The 19,828-nt window shown below is 41.0% G+C and overlaps 1 protein-coding gene across 1 annotated transcript in view; it reads left to right on the top strand.

Moving 5' to 3' along the window:
- Positions 1-19,828, top strand: part of tnfrsf21 (tumor necrosis factor receptor superfamily, member 21) — a 66,222-nt gene that overhangs the window by 12,159 nt on the left and 34,235 nt on the right. Inside the window, exons 2-3 of the mRNA XM_048597414.1 lie at positions 9,132-9,777; positions 12,984-13,415. Coding sequence (XP_048453371.1) covers positions 9,132-9,777; positions 12,984-13,415 — 1,078 coding nt within the window. The remainder of the gene's footprint in view (positions 1-9,131; positions 9,778-12,983; positions 13,416-19,828) is intronic.

Genomic DNA, 19,828 nt, shown 5'->3' with positions numbered 1-19,828 from the left:
AAATCATAGTACAGCTTATGCTTGTCAGAAGCCATATCCATTCATATGCAAGGATCTATTCTATGCAAACAAAAGGAAACTGTTTGAGCATTGCCCTTTTGTGGGATCGTTTGTAAGCTTGGCTTTCTCCATGGCACTGTCTCAGTCATTTGGATTCAAGTCATTGATCAAGAGCTGTCCTTTGCTCCTTGGTGTAAATTAATGTGATCCTTTCAAAACATGGTCGTGGCCAAGTCGTGGTCCACATAGGTAGGAAAAGGGATGGGGAAGTAAGGCAGAAATTCAAGGAGCTAGGGTGGAAGCTTAGAGCTAGAATAAAGAGTTGTTATCTCTGGTTTGTTACCCGTGCCACGTGCTAGCGAGACGAGGAATAGGGAGAGAGAGCAGTTGAACGCGTGGCTACAGGGATGGCGCAGAACGGAGGGATTCGGATACCTGGATAATTGGGGCTCATTCTGGGGTAGGTGGGACCTCTACAAACGGGATGGTCTACACCTGAACCAGAAGGGTACCAATATCCTGGGGGCGAAATTTGCTAATGCTCTTCAGGAGGGTTTAAACTAATTCAGCAGGGGGATGGGACCCTGAATTGTAGCTCCAGTGTACAGGAGGTTGAGAGTAGTGAGGTCATGAATAAGGTTTCAAGGTCACAGGAGTGTACCGGCAGGCAGGAAGGTGGTTTGAAGTGTGTCTGCTTCAATGCTAGGAGCATCCGGAATAAGGTGGGTGAACTTGCAGCATGGGTTGGTACCTGGGACTTCGATGTTGTGGCCATTTCGGAGACATGGATACAGCAGGGACAAGAATGGTTGTTGCAGGTTCCGGGGTTTAGATGTTTCAGTAAGATCAGGGAAGGTGGTAAAAGAGGGGGAGGTGTGGCACTGTTAGTCAAGGACAGTATTACAGTGGCAGAAAGGACGTTTGATGAGGACTCGTCTACTGAGGTAGTATGGGCTGAGGTTAGAACCAGGAAAGGAGAGGTCACCCTGTTGGGAGTTTTCTATAGGCCTCCGAAAAGTTCCAGAGATGTAGAGGAAAAGATTGCAAAGATGATTCTGGATAGGAGTGAAAGTAACAGGGTAGTTGTTATGGGGGACTTTAACTTTCCAAATATTGACTGGAAACGCTATAGTTCGAGTACTTCAGATGGGTCGGTTTTTGTCCAATGTGTGCAGGAGGGTTTCCTGACACAGTATGTAGGTAGGCCAACAAGAGGCGAGGCCACATTGGATTTGGTATTGGGTAATGAACCAGGCCAGGTGTTAGATTTGGAGGTAGGAGAGCACTTTGGTGATAGTGACCACAATTCGGTTACGTTTACTTTAGCGATGGAAAGGGATCGGTATATACCGCAGGGCAAGAGTTATAGCTGGGGGAAAGGCAATTATGAGACAATTAGGCAAGATTTAGGATGCATAGGATGGAGAAGGAAACTGCAGGGGCTGGGCACAATTGAAATGTGGAGCTTGTTCAAGGAACAGCTACTGCGTGTCCTGGAGAAGTATGTACCTGTCAGGCAGGGAGGAAGTGGTCGAGCGAGGGAACCGTTACTAAAGAAGTTGAATCTCTTGTCAAGAGGAAGAAGGAGGCTTATGTAGAGATGAGGCGTGAAGGCTCAGTTAGGGCGCTTGAGAGTTACAAGTTAGCGAGGAAGGACCTAAAGAGAGAGCTAAGAAGAGCCAGGAGGGGACATGAGAAGTCTTTAGCAGGTAGGATCAAGGAAAACCCTAAAGCTTTCTATAGGTATGTCAGGAATAAAAGAATGACTAGAGTAAGATTAGGGCCAGTCAAGGACAGCAGTGGGAAGTTGTGCGTGGAGTCCGAAGAGATAGGAGAGGCGCTAAATGAATATTTTCCGTTAGTATTCACACAGGAAAAAGACCATGTTGTCGAGGAGAATACTGAGATACAGGCTATTAGACTAGATGGGATTGAGGTTCATAAGGAGGAGGTGTTAGCAATTCTGGAAGGTGTGAAAATTGCTAAGTCCCCTGGGCCGGATGGGATTTATCCCAGGATTCTCTGGGAAGCTAGAGAGGAGATTGCAGAGCCTTTGACTTTGATCTTTATGTCATCATTGTCTTCAGGAATAGTGCCAGAAGACTGGAGACTAGCAAATGTTGTCCCCTTGTTCAAGAAGGGGAGTAGAGACAACCCTGGTAATTATAGACCAGTGAGCCTTACTTCGGTTATGGATAAAGTGTTGGAAAGGATTATAAGAGATAGGATTTATAATCATCTAGAAAGGAATAATTTGATTAGGGATAGTCAACATGGTTTTGTGAAGGGTAGGTCGTGCCTCTCAAACCTGTATTGAGTTCTTTGAGAAGGTGACCAAACGGGTGGATGAGGGTAAAGCGGTTGATGTGGTGTATATGGATTTCAGTAAAGCGTTTGATAAGGTTCCCCATGGTAGGCTATTGCAGAAAATACAGAGGCATGGGATTGAGGGTGACTTAGTAGTTTGGATCAGAAATTGGCTAGCTGTAAGACGACAGAGGGTGGTGGTTGATGGGAAATGTTCATCCTGGAGTTCAGTTACTAGTGGTGTACCTCAAGGATCTGTTTTGGGGCCACTGCTGTTTGTCATTTTTATAAATGACCTGGACGAGGGCGTAGAAGGATGGGTTAGTAAATTTGCGGATGACACCAAAGTCGGTGGAGTTGTGGATTGTGCGGAAGGATGTTGCAGGTTACAGAGGGACATAGATAAGCTGCAGAGGTGGCAAATGGAGTTTAATGCGGAAAAGTGTGAGGTGATTCACTTTGGAAGGAGTAACAGGAATACAGAGTACTGGGCTAATGGTAAGATTCTTGGTAGTGTGGATGAGCAGAAAGATCTCGGTGTCCATGTGCATAGATCACTGAAAGTTGCCACCCAGGTTGATAGCGTTGTTAAGAAGGCGTACGGTGTGTTAGGTTTTATTGGTGGAGGGATTGAGTTTCGGAGCCATGAGGTCACGTTGCAGCTGTACAAAACTCTGGTGCGGCTGCACTTGGAGTATTGCGTACAGTTCTGGTCACCGCATTATAGGAACGATGTGGAAGCATTGGAAAGGGTGCAGAGGAGATTTACCAAGATGTTGCCTGGTATGGAGGGAAGGTCTTATGAGGAAAGGCTGAGGGACTTGAGGCTGTTTTCGTTAGAGAGAAGAAGGTTAAGAGGTGACTTAATAGAGACATACAAGATGATCAGAGAATTAGATAGGGTGGACGTTGGGAGCCTTTTTCCTCGGATGGTGATGGCTACCACGAGGGGACATAGCTTTAAATTGAGGGGTGATAGATATAGGACAGATGTCAGAGGTAGGTTCTTTACTCAGACAGTAGTAAGGGCGTGGAATGCCCTGCCTGCAAAAGTAGTAGACTCGCCAGCTTTAAGGGCATTTAAATGGTCATTGGATAAACATATGGATGATAATGGAATAGTGTAGGTTAGATGGGCTTCAGATTGGTTTCATAAGTCGGTGCAACATCGAGGGCCGAAGGGCCCGTACTGCACTGTTACGGTCTATGTTCTGTGGCATGCTTGCATTTGCTCTAATGTGTGCAAGGTGAACATCTTCAGTTTTAGCAACTTCAATTCTGAATGTTGTTGTTTTTTGGTACCCCCCAACCCCTCCGCCCGCAAACTCTCTGTACCCTTACCACTGGTTTCAACCTCCCCTCAGCAACTGTCCAAGGTTAAGCCAGTCTGTTTATGATATCATTGTCTCATTTAGGCCTGAGATGAACTTATGAACATTTTACACCATTGCTGAGACCACCTATTTCTACTCTTAGATTTGCCTATTCCAATATATTTGGATTATTAACCCATATTTTACCTTCTGTAAACTTAACACCATCCAAAACTGGTGGCCTACACGGGCTCTTGGTCAAGCAATATCTTGATTTTAAAATCTGCATTTTTTGTTTTCAAAATTTTCCATGGCTTTGCTCCTCTCTCTGTTTTTAAGTGTCCTCCAATCTAACGGTGCTTTGAGATAGCTTTGCAGCTCTCATTCTGGTCTTTTGAGCGTCTCCAATTTTAATCGCTGCACTGTTGCAGCAGTGTCTTCCATTGCCTTGGTTTTAAGCTGTAGATGTGCTTCTTTATATGTCTGTCTTGCTGTCTTTCTTTCCTTCATGATGGCATTTTAAGGAATGCCTTATTTTTGACCAAGCTTTTGATGATCTAATCTGATATCATCCTATGTAACAGTGTAATACCTTTTGATGCCGTTGGAATATTTCTGATGTTGCATAAATATTATTGGAAATATTCATTGGCACTGATATGACTGTGAGCAAAGCTTTGCCTTTGCTTTGAAATATGCTTCTACAGGGTCCTGCCTTGTTCACTTTAGAATAAGCCTTTCAGTTGTAACAGATCTGAAATTTGAAACATTGTGTAGAATAAGAACACTTGTGCAGTTCTTACCAATGATGATATGAAAACAACTTTACAGATTGTTATATTGCTTCTAGTGAATCTTTCCTGTCTGTAACATTACTGATGTTTGAGTTAAGCAGTGGCCACACTTATGGTTACTACACGGTAAATGTTTAATAGCTTTCTCTGTCAGTTAACTTCAGTTCATTTTGGAGTCATTTGTTATTATTTCACCTCAAAATCTTGACTCCTCTTTGTTTATCTTGTGGCTCTGTTTCCAGATAGTTACATAATTCCAATGGTTTTGGATCAAGAGTTTGTTTGCTATCTTAAATACTTGTATCATGATTGATAGCATATGTGTACCATTTAATACAATTTATTTCGGTAATAATTGAGAAGTTTGACTTACAAAATACTCACTTTTTATTTGCATTTTCATTGCTTCATCATGTGCGTGTGCTGCTGTTTTGGCCTAGTTTTCTTGCTGGTTAGGATTTGAGAAATAAAATCTGCCATAAGTCACGTTATACAAGGTACAGTCATCCTCAACCATGCACGTGTTGCTTGTCTCAGGTTTGTTAGTTTCAGTTTAGTAGTAAACTTGTGCTGTTCAAATTGTGACACTGAAGAGAAAACAAAATTGGCTTTTCTGTAGAACCCTTCGTGACTGTAAGATATCCTAATGTACTCCCAAAGCCAGTGAAGCAATATTAAAGTGCAGTCAGTTTCATGCTGATATTGTGATAGTAACCAGATACTTTGTTTTTAGTCATGCTTGAGAGAGAAATATTGTGCGCATAACCTCACCCGCTGTTCTTCCAAATTGTGCGGTGGGGTCTGTACATTCACCTAACTGGGCTTTGTTTTAGCATCCCTGCCAAAAACGTTAACACTTGTGGCAGTACAGCTCCACCTCTAGTGCACTGGGAAGTCAACCACAATTGTTTCTGTGCTCAAGTGGGAAATAATGCAATAAAAATGAGTATGGTTTGCAATGCTTTAAACACTTATCCAACTTTCCCTTCAAACATGCAGTGGTCTTTGCCTCGACCACGCAATGACAATTTTTTTTCTTTTGGCTCTAACAATTCTCATGTAAAACCTTTCTCCTCACCGCACTCTCTGCTGGCCAAGTGATTTGTAAATTTACAGTACTCACTAACCATGAGAGTGACTTGATACCAAGGTAGCATTTGTCTGACTATTCAGAAGATCCAGCAAAATTGAAATCAGTGAAAATCTGGGAAATTGCAGTGGCTCACCCCACCTACTTGACAATTGGGGATTAGCAAAAAAATTCAATCAATTTAAAAAAAGTTCCCTTGCACCTAATGCTGGTGTAAGTAAGAACAGAGGTGGACTCAGCACAAACTCTGCGATGCCTTGCTTCCAACCTTTGCACACTTAACGTTTTTTGTTTGCTATCCATTGGCCAACTCTGCACATGATGTTGTGGTGCTTCTCTCACACGTTTGAATTTTTTCTTAAATCTTTTTTTTTGAGATACTTGGTTGAATACTTTTCTGTCCATCTGTGTAATAGCTACAGTATGCCTTGGTCAATCCAGTTAAATTTTTCAAACCTGATGTGCTTTTTACTAAATGTGTACTGACTGTTCTTACTTAATCCAAACAGTTCTAACTGCTTGTTGATTTTACTTTGAAATATGGATTTTAAGAGTTTGACCACAACTGATGGTAAAGCTGATAAATAATGTTGTTCTTCAGCACAGCTGCACAACTTGCATTTTTAAGAAGAATGCAAAGATTTTTGTTTAGATTCTCTGCCACATTCTATCTGATTTCTTGGAACTGCCCACAGTGCATGCTTTCAGGCTTTGAAGACCTGTCCATCTTGTTTGCTATTCCGTTTCAGAACCAGTTCCTTTCCATAAGTACCATTTGCTCTCCTTCAGGCTGTGTTTTGGATTCCACTGTCATCTGTAAACGCTGAAAATTTATTCCGTAAATGATTTCCATGCCACCATTGTCCCTAATAGATTCCATTCATTCCAGAGTGCTCAATCCTTTCATTTAAATGTCTTACTTCTTATGGTCATATGGAGACTTCAGTAATTCCTTCTTTTATCATCTGCTAATCTTCTCTTTGAAACTTTCTAATCTTTTTCCACTATAGCTTTATAATAGTTCTTGAATCTCTATGTTGGCCCAAATTTTATCATGTGCTTTCTTTTAAAGTATAAAATTTTGAACTTTCTGTATCCAAATTCGATTTCTTTTGTTATTTGCGCTTCACAGTATGTGTTCTCATAACTGATCTGACACCTCCTTAAACAAGTCAATTTGCACTCTTTCACCTTTCCTGAGTTCAGTGTCCTTTTTTAATTTCACTCCTCATTAACCTTTTCCGTAATGTCAATGAACCTAACTCTGTTTTGTGGTCACTGCTTCCTAGTTATTAAAATGATTGAACATCTGTGACTGTCCTAGTTAATTTCCCAGAACTGACTGAGGCTAGACTTTCTGTGCTTGTTGAATTAAAAACATACCAAACTTGGAAGCAGTCCTGGTAAATTTTAAAACATCATTCCTGCTTTGATCATGTGTTGCATTTACTTCAGTCTGTTGTGGGATACTTAAAATTGTACTAGATCCTATTAACTTTTTGGTTAATGTCAAAAGAAATTCAGAAATAACGAAAAATACACAACAGGTTCTCAGTAAATAAATTGATAAATAGACATTTCATGCGTAGGCTCTTAGTTAGCTATTTTTAGATACGTGCAAATAAACAGTTGCTTCTGTTTTTGCTGAGTTATAAAAAGAGTTGCAGAATGTTCCATTTGCTCAGTCTAAACATCAACTGGTGAAATCTGTATTGCATCAGACAAGTGTGGCTGCGCATGTGCATATACACAGCTTAATGGTGTGGGTTGTATAGTTCTATAAATTAAATAATGTACAGTTCCAACATCAGAAGCGGAACGTATCTTGACTTTTGCAGAAAACTTTGCCAACTGACCCTCGGGTTTGTTTTTTTTAAAATGCTTAGGTATCCTTACCCTATTGTCTCCACAGTGTGCTTAACACAGCCCTGCAGTTTATATCCATGCCATTGTTTGTCATTTTCCAAGTTGTTATTCCTTTCTCAAACACTGTCACAAAATAACCAGTCATTAATTGGATTGTAGGATTGTGTTCAGGAGTCATTGCATTAAAATAAGTTACTCTGTGCAAAGACCTGCAGAACATTTGTGGTGTAAACCCAACTCTGTTTTTAATTGAAAGTTCCTCTATGACCAGCCTTCAAAGCCAGGTTTGGGAGATGCCCAGGGCCAGCTCATCCCCTTAGGAATTTTAGCATAACTCAATAAGTGTAATTTTGTAGTTGAGACTCCTGTTATCTGTTACCATGAAAAGTGCTTCCACTTTGTTTTGATGGAGGGTGGTGGCATAGTGGTAACATCATGGGACTAGCAATCCTGAAACCCTGGCCATTGGTCTGGTGATATGGTTTAGAATCCCACCATGGCAGATGGTAAAATTTAAATTTGTTAAAATGTGTAATTAGAAAAAAAATGCTGGCCTAATGACGACTGTGTAACCACTGTTGACTGTTGTAAAAACCCACCTGTTTGATACAAGTCCTTCACGGAAGAAAATCTTTGCTGTGCATGTACACAAAACAGATATGTGGTTGACTGTTAATTGGACACTGGGCTTAGGGATGGGCAATTAATGTGTGCCCAGCCAGTGATATGCACATCCTATATGCAAAAAAATTCGATAAACTCACTCCTGTTGATGTGACACAGCAATGTCCCATATTGAAGAGAAGAAAAATGAAAAAGGAGCCAATGCAGTGCAAATGACAGAAGAACTGTTTTTTGAAAAAAAAACTAAACGTTAAGGAAAAAAAACTGGAAAAAATGTGTGTAATCTCAAATTGTGTCAATTTATTGGGAAGATGGTTGTTTGTCCATACATTTTAGGTTTGCTTTGATTATCTGATATTCAGCCTTTATTTTTGTACTTGTTATCTGGTTATTGTTGGAGACCACTGAACATCTGAAGTTGAATTTGGAACTGCAAGCTGACGGTTACCTATTTCCCTTTGACGTATGCAGTTTTCTTGCTTTTTGCTGGAATTATCAGTTCAGTTGAGATGGGTTTTTAACATTGATGTCCTACTTCACTGCATTTACTTGTCAAACAAGTTTTTTTTTTATTGTCTTCCCCCACCCACCAGATCCGCTGTGGTAATATATTTCATTTCTGCTGTACTCTGAAACAATAGGTGAAATCTTCTCGTGGACTGCAACGTGTAAATGGGCTTTGTTTACCAAAGTAGGAAAGTGATGGTGCTGGGAATAGAATACTTCATAATTAAGGCAGCAGTTGTCACTATAATCAACTCCCAGGACAAATGCAACACCGTTAAATGTAAACTCGGGCACCTAGCAATGCCCTTCAGTCCCAAATTCAGATAAATGAACTTAGCAGGCTAGTATACATTTTTAACTTCTCCCCTCACGCCAAACACATTTTTCACTTGCCTGTGTGACATTGCCACTCCCTATCAAATTGATATTAGTTTTGCATTGTATGTACTTGTGAGGAATAATTGCATGTGCATTGGGATGTATGAACACTTAATCAATTTGTCCTTTTGGTGCCCTTTGTTTTTGGATGAATGTTCAGACATTTAAAATGTCTACTTAAGCAGGTAGACTTCAGTAAATATTTTGAGTGCTACAAAATGTCTTACTGAATTTTTCTCTGCTTTGTTTCAGCTGCTGTTTGTGTTGCTTGGTGACATTACAGCTCAAGTAGAACCTGCTGCAAAGGCTGCTGTGTCCCTTTCTGGTAAATACCGTCACTATGATCGTGCAACAGGGAAAGAAATTTACTGTAATAAGTGCCCTGCAGGTACCCATGTGTCTCAACATTGCACATCAACATCGTTGCGTGTCTGTAGCTCCTGTAAAAATGGCACTTTCACTAAGCATGAGAATGGCATTGATCAATGTCACACCTGCAGGCCTTGCGTGGCCCCAATGATTCAGAAATTCCCCTGTACTGCCTTCTCTGACCGTGAGTGCACTTGCCCACCTGGAACTTTTCTGTCTAACAAGATCTGTGTAGCTTATACAGTTTGTGCAGTTGGTTGGCGCGTGAGGAAGAAGGGAAGCGAGACAGAAGATGTCAAGTGTAAACCATGCCCTCGTGGCACTTTCTCCAATGTGCCTTCTAGTCCGAGGTGCAAACCACTCACCAATTGTTCAGAACATGATCTGGTGATCTTACAACGAGGAAACCAGCGAAGGGATAACATCTGTGGCTTGCCAAGCACAAGTCGAAGTACAACGACTAACTCTTCAAGTACAGAGTCAACTCGCCACAACAATGGAGTTCTTCCTGATGCCTCCACTCCATCAGGTAATTATTTATGATTTGTAAGCACCATGCTAATGATTGAGACTGAAGGACAGTCCCATGTGGGTTTAATGCAATTTGCCCTACGATAATGATAAGGTCTTGAAGTGTTGCTGAACAAAGAGATCTTGGAGTGAAGATTCATAGTTCCTTGAAAGTGGAGTCACGGTTAGATACGATACTGAAGAAAGCAGTTGGTATGCTTGACTTTATCGGTCAATGCATTGAGTGTAGGGGTTGGGAGTTCATGTTGCGGCTGTACAGACATTGGTTAGGCCACTATTGGAACACTGCATGCAAGTCTGATCTCCCTGCTACAGGAAAGATGTTGTGAAACTTGAAAGGGTGAGAAAAGATATACAAGGATTCAGCCATGGTTGGACAGTTTGAGCAATAGGGAGAGGCTGAATAGCCTGGGGCTATTTTCCCTGGAGAGTCGGAGGCTGAGGGGTGACCTTGTAGAGGTTTATAAAATCATGAGGGGCATGGATAGGGTAAATAGGCAAGGACTTTTCCCAGGGGTCGGGGAGTCCAAAACTAGAGGGCATAGGTTTAAGGTGAGAGGGAAAGATTTAAAAGGGACCCGAGGGGCCATTTTTTTTCATGCAGAAGGTGGTCCGTTTATTGAATGAGCTGCCAGAGGAAGTGGTGGAAGCTGGTACAATTACAACATTTAAAAGGCATCTGGATGGGTATATGAATAAGAAAGGTTTAGAGAGCTAAGGACCAAATGCTGGCAAATGGGACTAGATTTAAGTAGGATGTCTGGTTGGCATGAATGAGTTGGACTGAAGTGTCTGTTTTGGTGCTGTATATCTCTATGACTCTAAGTTGATGAATTTTGAACGTTGCATCTTGTGTTCAGCATAATTATAGTAGCCTGACTCTGTGACCAAAGATGTATATATCTGAATGGCCCTGCCACAAGGCAAATTGCATTTGGTGAAATGCTATCAAGTGTCTTTAAAACCCTTATTTGAATTTTGCAATTTGCGCTTTTTAACACTATAGTGAATGCGAAACAAATATTTTGATTTCAGAATTGAGATATGCAAATCTATTTCTTGAAACTAGATTTATAAATCCGATCAAGTAATATTAAAAATAATGCACTGCTTTGCATCTGATCTCAAATTGAAGCTGACATTGCAGAGGTAGTCAAGTAAAATTATAACTGCACTTCATTGGGCTGTCAACTGCTCAACGATTTGCTTGTTTCTACCTGGAAATGCCCAAGGTGAATAGCATGCTATAAGTGGCAATTTTGTAATTGATAATAAAAATTATAGCCCAAATCCAGTCATCCAATAACTGGCACTGTCAAAAAATTGGATGGCGCAGTGGTAGTGTTTCTGTCCCTGGACTAAGAGGTCCAGGTTCAAGTCCCGCTTGTTCCAGAAGTGTGTAACAACATCTCTGAACAGGATGATTAGAAAAACAGTTGAAATTAAAAATGCAGCTGTCCATGAATTTTCTAAGTTACTGGATGAGAAAAATAGCTTAGCTGGCTTGTTTGGTCAGAGTGGTGTGGTGGCCCACCAACTATTATCAGCTTTGTGGAGCTGTCTGTTCTCGGGAGGGATCCTTTACTTTGCCAAACTCCTCGACTTTAAATCTGGTACAGGCTCAATCCTCTGGTTTCAAGTTTAGAGACACTGTACCTATAATGGTAATGTTTGAATCTTCCCTTGTCCCACATCAGTGAAACAGTTAAAGGCACAGCAGATGTGCTTTGTTGCTGGGAGTGGGGCACAATCTACCACTCTGAAACTGCCTGCAGGCTTTGATATGGTCAACCGTACCATGCTCTCTAATGCTTGTCCTGTATCGAGTTAGATGGAGTAAATCGTGGTTCTATTCTTGTCAATCCATTCAAGTCAGAATAACTTGTGATGGCTTATCTTCAGGCTCTTGTACAGTGATACATGAAATTCTCAAATTTTTCCCTGACTGCTTTGATGCCTCTTGATGACATCAACCAAACAAAAATGTCAGAACCTGTGTATGCCCTAACAATGCCCAGCTTCACTTCCTCCCAATCCCTCCCCTGCCCCAGCTTTAGCAGGCTGCTTCTGTGATAGCTAGTACTAATGTTCAGAATAAAAACCAAAAGAAATGCGGATGCTGTAAATCAGGAACAAAAACAAAGTTGCTGGAAAAGCTCAGCAGGTCTGGCAGCATCTGTGAAGGTAAAAACAGAGTTAACATTTTGGGTCCGGTGACCCTTCTTCAGAACTGGATGTTCAGAAATTTCTTTGAATTAAATGTTGGCAAGATTGATGATATTGTCTTCGTTTACCAACACAAACCTTATTTCTAAATTTTATTATCCTCCCTCATCATTGTCTGGACCTAAAACAGACTATTCATAACCGTAGCATGCCGTTTTTCCCTGACCTGTGTTTCTGACAGCCCCTCAAAGTCAAAAAAAAATTCTAACTCCTTAATAGTTTCTGTCTGAACATCAGCCTGCTGGTTGCTGAAATCCCCAGTCATTTTTTTGTTACCTTTTTGTAATTGTTGCAATACATTCCCTGGGCAACCTGGAGTCTTCCAACCTTTTATGAACCTTTGCTGTATCCTAATTTGCCCCGAATCCCTTTTTGTACCTGTTTGATGACTTGTACTGGCTCCCTGACTAGCAAAGCTTCAGATTTAAAACTTCCATCCTTGTGTCACAAATCCCTTCAGTGCCCGCCTCCCCCATCCTATCTGTAACCTCATCCAGTCTTGTGACCCCGTAAGAACTCTGCTTCAGTTCTGGTCACTTCTGCAAATCCAGTTTTCGCTGCCATCTCATTGGCTGTTGTACATTCACTTCTTGAGCCCTTGGCTTTGGGATTCATGCCCTAAATTGAGGCAAAAGCCTCAACAAGACAAGTTGTGACTTCTTGTGCTGAAACCGTTCTGTGATCCTGATCTGCCTCATTATTTGTCAAACGTGCTGGGGCAGTTGATTTCAACCAGGATGGCTACTGCAATTCAGCACCTGCCCTCAGCACCTTGTGACAGAATGTTCTTAAGCATCCATCTAGATGACTAGGACACAACACAGAGTATGCAGTGATGATTGGTGAATTGGTGATCAACAGAGTTTTGGACCTTTTGGGAGTAATGCTTTTTTGATTTAGATTTTAATTTTTAATTAATTTTTTGTTTGTTTTCTGTGGTGAAGGAAACAGTCTTTTTTTTTTAATATTATTTTGCAGGTATTCCTAACTGGTTGAGCACCACTACTACATCTGCAACAACAAAATCAATCAGTGGAGTGACCAAAGAAGCACGACTTTGGCATTCTCCCCATTCAGGCCCAAATTCACCTCTGTCAGCTGGGGTGAATTTTCAACCAGTCGTGGAAAGCTCAAGAGTTGGTGCTGACTTCAGACCTCCCAGGAAAGGCCCACCGCGGCCAAGCGCACACAAGCACTTTGACATAAATGAGCATTTGCCATGGATGATCGTACTGTTTCTGCTGTTGGTGCTGGTGGTGACAGTAGTTTGCAGTATCAAGAAAAGCTCCCATGTGCTGAAGAAAGGCCCCAAACAGGATCCCAGCAGCATCGTTGAAAAAGCTGGTCTCAAGAAGCCTATTTCCCCTAGCCCAAATAAAGAAAAATGGATTTACTATTGTAATGGGCAAGGTAAGCAAACAAAGATATTAAACTTCACGGTCATGAACGTATAAGCTACAATGTAGTTGTAGATGCAATTATATTTGTATTTCACCTGCCATCATTGGAACAGCAGGAAATGGAACGTGCATTAGGGTCTTGAATTTTATTTTTAAGGTTCACTATTAATTCTGAAAACTTTCTGATATTATATCTCTTATCAGTAAAGATCTGAACAAAGGGCATTAACTTCCAGCAGGCTAGTTAGCTTAGTTGCATAGGCAGCTAGCATGTCTTTAAGAATAATGGCAACAGCAGGGTAAGCAGCCCTGTTCTGGCTGAGGTGGTTTGAGTCCTACCTTCTTGCTTGCCTCTTGTCAGTGGATGGCAAGAGTAAACTACTGTTGCCAAAACTGCCAAGCAAAGGGCTGAGGGTGAAGAATTTGCAGACAAAGAACCAAGAAACCTGGAGAGCGCAAAAACTGTACCAAACCGTACAATTGTTCTTGGAGTCCATGTACATGCCTAACTTGTTCAAAAAAGGTTGTATTGCTTGGGAGTGACTTCAGTGTTGGAGCATAATTTAGGAATAAAGAAACACTAAGAGGCCATTCAATCCTCTCAGCCTTTTGTGTTATTAGTTCATGGCTGATCTGTATCTTAATTCAGTGCACTTATTCTATCAATATCCCCTTTGAAGCGTTGTATTTCCTACTTGTCCGCCGACTTAGTGTTGTCAGCAAACTTGAATATACAGCCTACGTTCCTTTTATCTAAGTCACTTATAAATGTAATGAAACATTGTCTTCCCATTTCTGATACTGTGGAACATAACAAATTGCTTGGTATAAATTTGAATACAGACCAATAACCCGGACTGTCCTTTTCCTGTCTCCTAAACTTTCAAGCCAACAGGTTGTTTCCAAATCCATGTACGCTCATTTTTGTTAATGGTTTTTATGTAGATTGCCATCTGGAGATTACTATAAATTAGGTCCATAGACAATCCTATATCTATAACACTTGTTATTGCCTTGACTAATGCGAGTTGATTAACTAAACAAGATTTGCATTTTAAAAATCCAAACTGTCTCTCTGATCAGGTATTTGTCCAAATTCTTGGAGAGGTGCTGTAAATTAATCAAATTTACTGTTATTTTTTTACATGTTGTTCATGTTATTTTTGATCTTGGGTTATTTTAAACTTCAGAAAAGTTTCTGTCTTGCACCAGTGTCCTCTTGAAGCTTCCTTTGATTTACCAGTTTTGTTCAAATAACAACTAAAGCCCTGCAGGTTGAGGTCACAGAGGAAATGTTGATGTTGCAAAAGGTGAGGCAATTTGCTGTTGTGACAGTTTTGTGTTACCATGATGGTTGACTGATATTTTGTGTATTTATTCAGTGTACATTTTATTTACACTTCTTTAGCCCGTCAGGTGACATTGCATTTATAACAAATGCAATTTGTGATGGCCTGGTGGTATTATCATTGGGCTGTTAATCCAGAGACTATGTTCTGGGGACCCAGGTTCAGATCCTGTCATGGCAGGTGGTTGAATTTGAATTCAATAAATATCTGGAATTAAGAGTCTAATGATGACCATGAATCCATTGCAAAATGTTGGAAAAACCCATTTGGTTCACTAATGTCCTTTAGGGAAGGAAACTGCCATCCTTACCTGGTCTGGCCTGCATGTGACTCCAGACCCACAGCAATGTGGTTGACTCTGAACTGCCCTCTGGGCAATTAGGGATGGGTGATAAATGCTGCCGAGCCAGCGACGCCCTCATCCCATGAATGAATAAAAAAAATTAAGTTGTTTTTTTTAGATAATAGAACTCTTACAATCACAGACACCTCTAAAGAGGTAATTGACAACAGAAAACTACAAGAAAACTCATAGAAAAATACAAATTATAGTACATATCCTGGTGAATTGAGAAATGACAAACTACAGCAAATGATCACAACAAGACAGGAAGAGCTGTGAAGTGAGCATGGAAAGAAATTTGCAAAGGAAATCAGTCAGCAGAGTCTTTTTTTTCACCACATTAGGAAAAGTATAGGTAAGAAAATGCTGCCTTAAAAACCGGCGATAGTATTGTCTGTGCAAATAAGGAAATGGCAGACATTATGAACAATTGCTTTACCACTGTTTACAGTGGAGGGTGAGGTCAGCATGCTGGAAATCTCAGGAAGACTAATATTGAATTAGGATTATTGATGGATTATGTAAGTGGGTAAAACTTAAGCCAATGTAAACAAATGTAAGGTGATTCACTTTGGACCTAAAGATAAAACAAGATGCTTTCTAAACCATTAAAGTCCAAAGTGACTTGGGGCAGCCTGTTGCATAATCATTAAAATGTTATGAACAGATACAGAAAATAACTTTATTGCTCAAAAAGTCTGTGTCTAGATTAGAAAAATAGGGGTGGGGGAGGGGGGGGGGGGGGGAGGGTGGTAGGAGGTGGTAGAAGTCATGCTTTGGCTGTAAAAAGCCCTGCTTAGGTCACACCTGGAGACAGTTGTGGCTATCATGCTAAGTATTAGCTTTGGAAGAAATTAGAAGGTAAAGAAGTAATTTAGTTTGTTTGCAAAACATTAAAAGGAATTAACAGGGTAGCTTGAGAGAAACAATTTGCAAAACTTGGAGTATTGCTCAAGGACTAAAAGTTAAAACTGAATTTTTTTTGGAGTGGAATTAGATATCTATCTTTTTAACATTGATAATTGCTCAGAACTCTATTCTGCAAATAACAATTGTTGCTAGGTCAATTGCTTATGTAAAACTGCCAAGTATGGATTTTTTTCATTCAATGATATCAAAGAATATGGAACAAACTGGCCAGCAAGTGATACAATGTCCCATGACTGAATGAAAGAAAAGGTGGAAGTATAGGTTTCAATTAATCATGATCTTGTTGAAAAGCAGGAACTGGCTAGAGGAGCCAAATGGCTTATTCTTGTCAGTTTGGATTATTTTGCTCAAACTGTATCAACTACTGTTATACAGTGCTTATGCTTCATGATGCTACAAATCTCCTTGCAGGCAAGTTATTTGTTATTAAAACTGCTCTATACCTTCATATGGTCTGCTGGTGTGAATTCAGCAGCTACAAAATGACCGAGTCTTGCCTGTTGCTTTAATCTTTTGTTCTCAACCAACACTGTAAAACAAATCAATGGTTTTATAATTTTTATTTTGAAATTTTCTGCCTTAAACTCTCAGGTGTGAGCCTGAATTTCCAAACTTTGTTCAAGCTTGTTGAAATGGTGGTAATAGGACTGTTTTAGATCATGATGCAAAGTCTACATATTTTTGATTCCTGATCAGATCAGGATACCTGCTTATTTCTCAGATATTCCTAGTACAATTCTAGGAGCAGCATTGACCAACATGTGTTTTCTGTAATTTCTGTTCAAAATCTTTAATTGAAGAATATGAGGGAGTTTTTTTATTGGGATGACGACGTTGCTGACTAGGCCAGCATTTATTGCCTGTCCCTAATTGCCCAGAGGGCAGTTATGAGTCAGCCACATTGCTTTGGGTCTGGAGTCACACATAGGCCAGACTAAGTAAGGATGGCAGTCTAAATGGCATTAGTGAACCAGATGGGTTTTTGCAACAATTGATAACACATTAATGGTCTCTTTGACTCTTCATTTCAAATTTTCATTGAATTCAAATTCCACTATTGCTGTGGTGGGATTTGAACTCGAGTCCCCAGTACATTACGCGGGTCTCTGGATTAACAGTCTAAAGATAATACCACTAGGCCATAGACTCTGTCTATATTTTTTACATGTTTTTTGCTTTTGTGTTCCTGCACAATTATTTAAAACTCATTGGGGATGAAATTCAGGGCAAATATCAATGTTTGGGGTTATTTTATTTTTTACTCACTTGTGGGATGTGTGTTGTTGTTGGCTGGTCAGCATTCAGTCGTGTCCCAAGTTACCCTTGAAAAACATGGTGGTGAGCTGCCTTCTTGAACCACTGATATCCATGCGTTGGGGTTAGATTAGGGAGGGAATTCTAGGTTTTTGCCCAATGACAGAAGGAACAGCAATATATTTCTAAGTCAGGATGGTGAGTGGCTTGCAGGTGGTGGTTATATCTGCTGCCTTTGTCTTTCTAGATGGAATGGTTGTGGGTTTGGAAGTGCTGTCTGAGGATCTTTCAGTTTCTGTAGTGCGTCTTGTAGGTGGTACACACTGCCACTGACCCTGGGTGGTGGGAGAGGATGCTTGTGGATGTACCAATCAAGCGGGCTGCTTTGTTTTGGATGGTATCAAGCTTCTTGAACATTGTTGGAGCTGCACCCAACCAGGCAAGCGCAACATATTCAATCACACTCCTGATTTTTCCTTGTTAATGGTGGACAGGTTTTAAGGAGACAAGAAGTGAGTTATTCCTAGCCTCTGACCTGCTCTCTCAGCCACTGTATTTACGTGGTGACTCTCGTTGAGTTTCTGGTAACCCACAGAATGTTGACAGTGGGGAAATAATACAGAGGCAATGGCCTATGCGTATTAACACTAGATTACTAATTCAAAAACTCAGCTAATGTTCTATGGACCTGGGTTCAAATCCTGTCATAGCAGAACTTGACTGTTATTCACCTTCTGAAATGGCTTCGTAATCCGCTGAGTTCAAGGGCAGCTAGGAACAGGCAATAAATGCTGGCCAGCAGTGATACCCATGTTCCCACGAGTGAATTAAAAAAAAAAATCAGCAGTGGTGACACCATTGAATGTCTCGGGATGATGGTAAGATTCGCTCTGATTGGAGATGGTCATTGCTTAAGTTTTATGTGGCGCCAGTTAATTGCTGCTTCTCAGCCCAAGCATGGAAATTGTCCAGCTCGTGTTGCATTTGAAGATGGATTGCTTTAGTATCTGAGGAATCATAAATAGTGCTGAACATTGTGCAGTCATCAGTGAACATCCTCGCTTCTGACCTTCTGATGGAGGGAGGATCATCAATGAAGCAACTGAAAATGGCTAGGCCTAGGATACTGTCCTGTTGTAGCCCTATGGACATGTCCTGGAGCTGAGATGACTGATCTCCAACAATCACAACTGTCTTCCTATGATCCAAGTATGACTCCAACCAGCAGAGAGCTTTTCTCCTGATTCCTATTGATTCCAGTTTTGCTAGGGTTCCTTGATGCCACGGCCTTAATGTCAAGGCTGTCACTTTCACCTCACCTCTGGAATTCAGCTCTTTTGTCCACAGTTGAACCAAGGTTATTGGCCATGTTGGATTTTTTTCCTGCTTTGTGTACTGGATATACCTGGGAAATTTTCCCTATTGTCGGATAGGTGCCAGTGTTACAACTCTACTAGAAGGGTTTGGCTGGGGTTGTGGAAAGTTCTGGAGCACAGGTTTTTAGCAGTATTGCTGAAAAGTTGTCAAGACCCATAGCCTTTGCAGTATCTAGAGTCTCCAACCATTTATTGATATCACATGGAGTGAATAGAACTGGTGAAAGATTGGCACCTGTGATGCAGGGAACCACTGGAGGAGGCAGAGATGGATCATGCACTTAGCACTTCTGGCTGAAGGTTGTTGCAAGCATTTCAGCTTTGTCTTTTGCGCTGATATGCATAGCCCTTCCATCTATTTCTGGAATGGTCTGTCCAGCGCTGCATGCTGACAAAGATGCTTGCTTGGATAAGCTGTGCATGTCATGGAAATCTCCAAACTAACCAGACTATGATGTCAAATAACCTCTCCTCAACCAGGAGCATTGTGTCCATCATTCCTCTTAATACAGAATCCTAGCTACTCCTGGGATTTTGTACAATGTTGTGTTCACTTGCAGGAATAGCCTAGTTTGCCTTCCTTTCTGATTGATTTCCATTCTTTTCACGGGTTGCAAAGCCTTCCTTTCCGAAGTTACAATACATTAGCGTTTTGTTTCATTTTTCATCTTGACACCATCCTTTCTGCCCTGGGGAGGGTTCCCAGCATTTCCCTTTCTCCCAAGATTGCTCCATTTCCTTATCTTTGTACTCTACATATGGTTGGAGCGACTAGGGGAGGCTATCTCCTGGTCAGCTCACTGTCATTTGGTCAATGTGGTAGTTTGCCTGGACCTTCGTATTTTTAGATAACTTTTGACCACTGGGTAAAAGCACTCAAGATAGAAGCAACTTAGAAAAACCATCAGATGTGATGTATTCCAATCTGAAGAGGAGGAATGTGCAGGTATGTGGGCAGAGAAGGCAGGAAGCAGCAGTACATCAATTGCTCCTGAGCCTGGCCAGCACATTCATGATGGATCAAATGGCCTCCTTTGTGCTGGAATGTGTGAAGAACAAAGACTAAGTTATAGAGATAACAAGGTGTAGAGCTGGATGAACACAGCAGGCCAAGCAGCATCAGAGGAGCAGGAAAGCTGACGTTTCGGGTCTGGACCCTTCTTCAGAAAAA

This window comes from Rhincodon typus, chromosome 5 (assembly GCF_021869965.1).
Source record: "Rhincodon typus isolate 14 chromosome 5, sRhiTyp1.1, whole genome shotgun sequence".
Lineage (NCBI taxonomy): Eukaryota > Metazoa > Chordata > Chondrichthyes > Orectolobiformes > Rhincodontidae > Rhincodon > Rhincodon typus.
This window is presented reverse-complemented; position numbering and strand designations above follow the sequence as displayed.